This window comes from Myotis brandtii, unplaced genomic scaffold, assembly GCF_000412655.1.
Source record: "Myotis brandtii unplaced genomic scaffold, ASM41265v1 scaffold1057, whole genome shotgun sequence".
In the NCBI taxonomy this organism is placed as follows: domain Eukaryota; kingdom Metazoa; phylum Chordata; class Mammalia; order Chiroptera; family Vespertilionidae; genus Myotis; species Myotis brandtii.
In genome coordinates this window covers 225767-226149 of record NW_005353568.1, presented here as the reverse complement: position 1 = coordinate 226149, position 383 = coordinate 225767, and the positions used below count along the sequence as shown (strand labels likewise).

The 383-nt window shown below is 62.9% G+C and overlaps 1 protein-coding gene across 1 annotated transcript in view; it reads left to right on the top strand.

The window, feature by feature from the left end:
• Positions 1-383, top strand: part of MTA1 (metastasis associated 1) — a 22771-nt gene that overhangs the window by 11302 nt on the left and 11086 nt on the right. The window contains exon 3 of the mRNA XM_014540572.1: positions 5-153. Coding sequence (XP_014396058.1) covers positions 5-153 — 149 coding nt within the window. The remainder of the gene's footprint in view (positions 1-4; positions 154-383) is intronic.

Here is a 383-nt window from a genome sequence, read left to right as displayed (position 1 = left end):
CCAGCGGGCGCTCACAGGCCGGCGCTGTCTTCCAGGACTTCTTCTTCTACTCCCTCGTCTACGACCCGCAGCAGAAGACGCTGCTGGCCGACAAGGGCGAGATTCGCGTGGGCAACCGGTACCAGGCGGACATCACGGACCTGCTGAGGGAAGGTGGGCGCCAGCGGCTCGGGCGCGTCGACCTGCGAACCAGGAGGTGGCTGGGTCGGTTCGGTCAGGGCCCGGGCCAGGATTGCAGGCTCGATCCCCAGTAGAGGGCGTGCAGGAGGCAGCCGATCCTGATTCTCTCGTCACTGATGTTCTCTCTCTCTCCCTCTCGCTTCCTCTCTCTAAAAAAACCAATAAAAACACGGAAAGGAAAGTGGTGGCCACGCGGCAGAGCC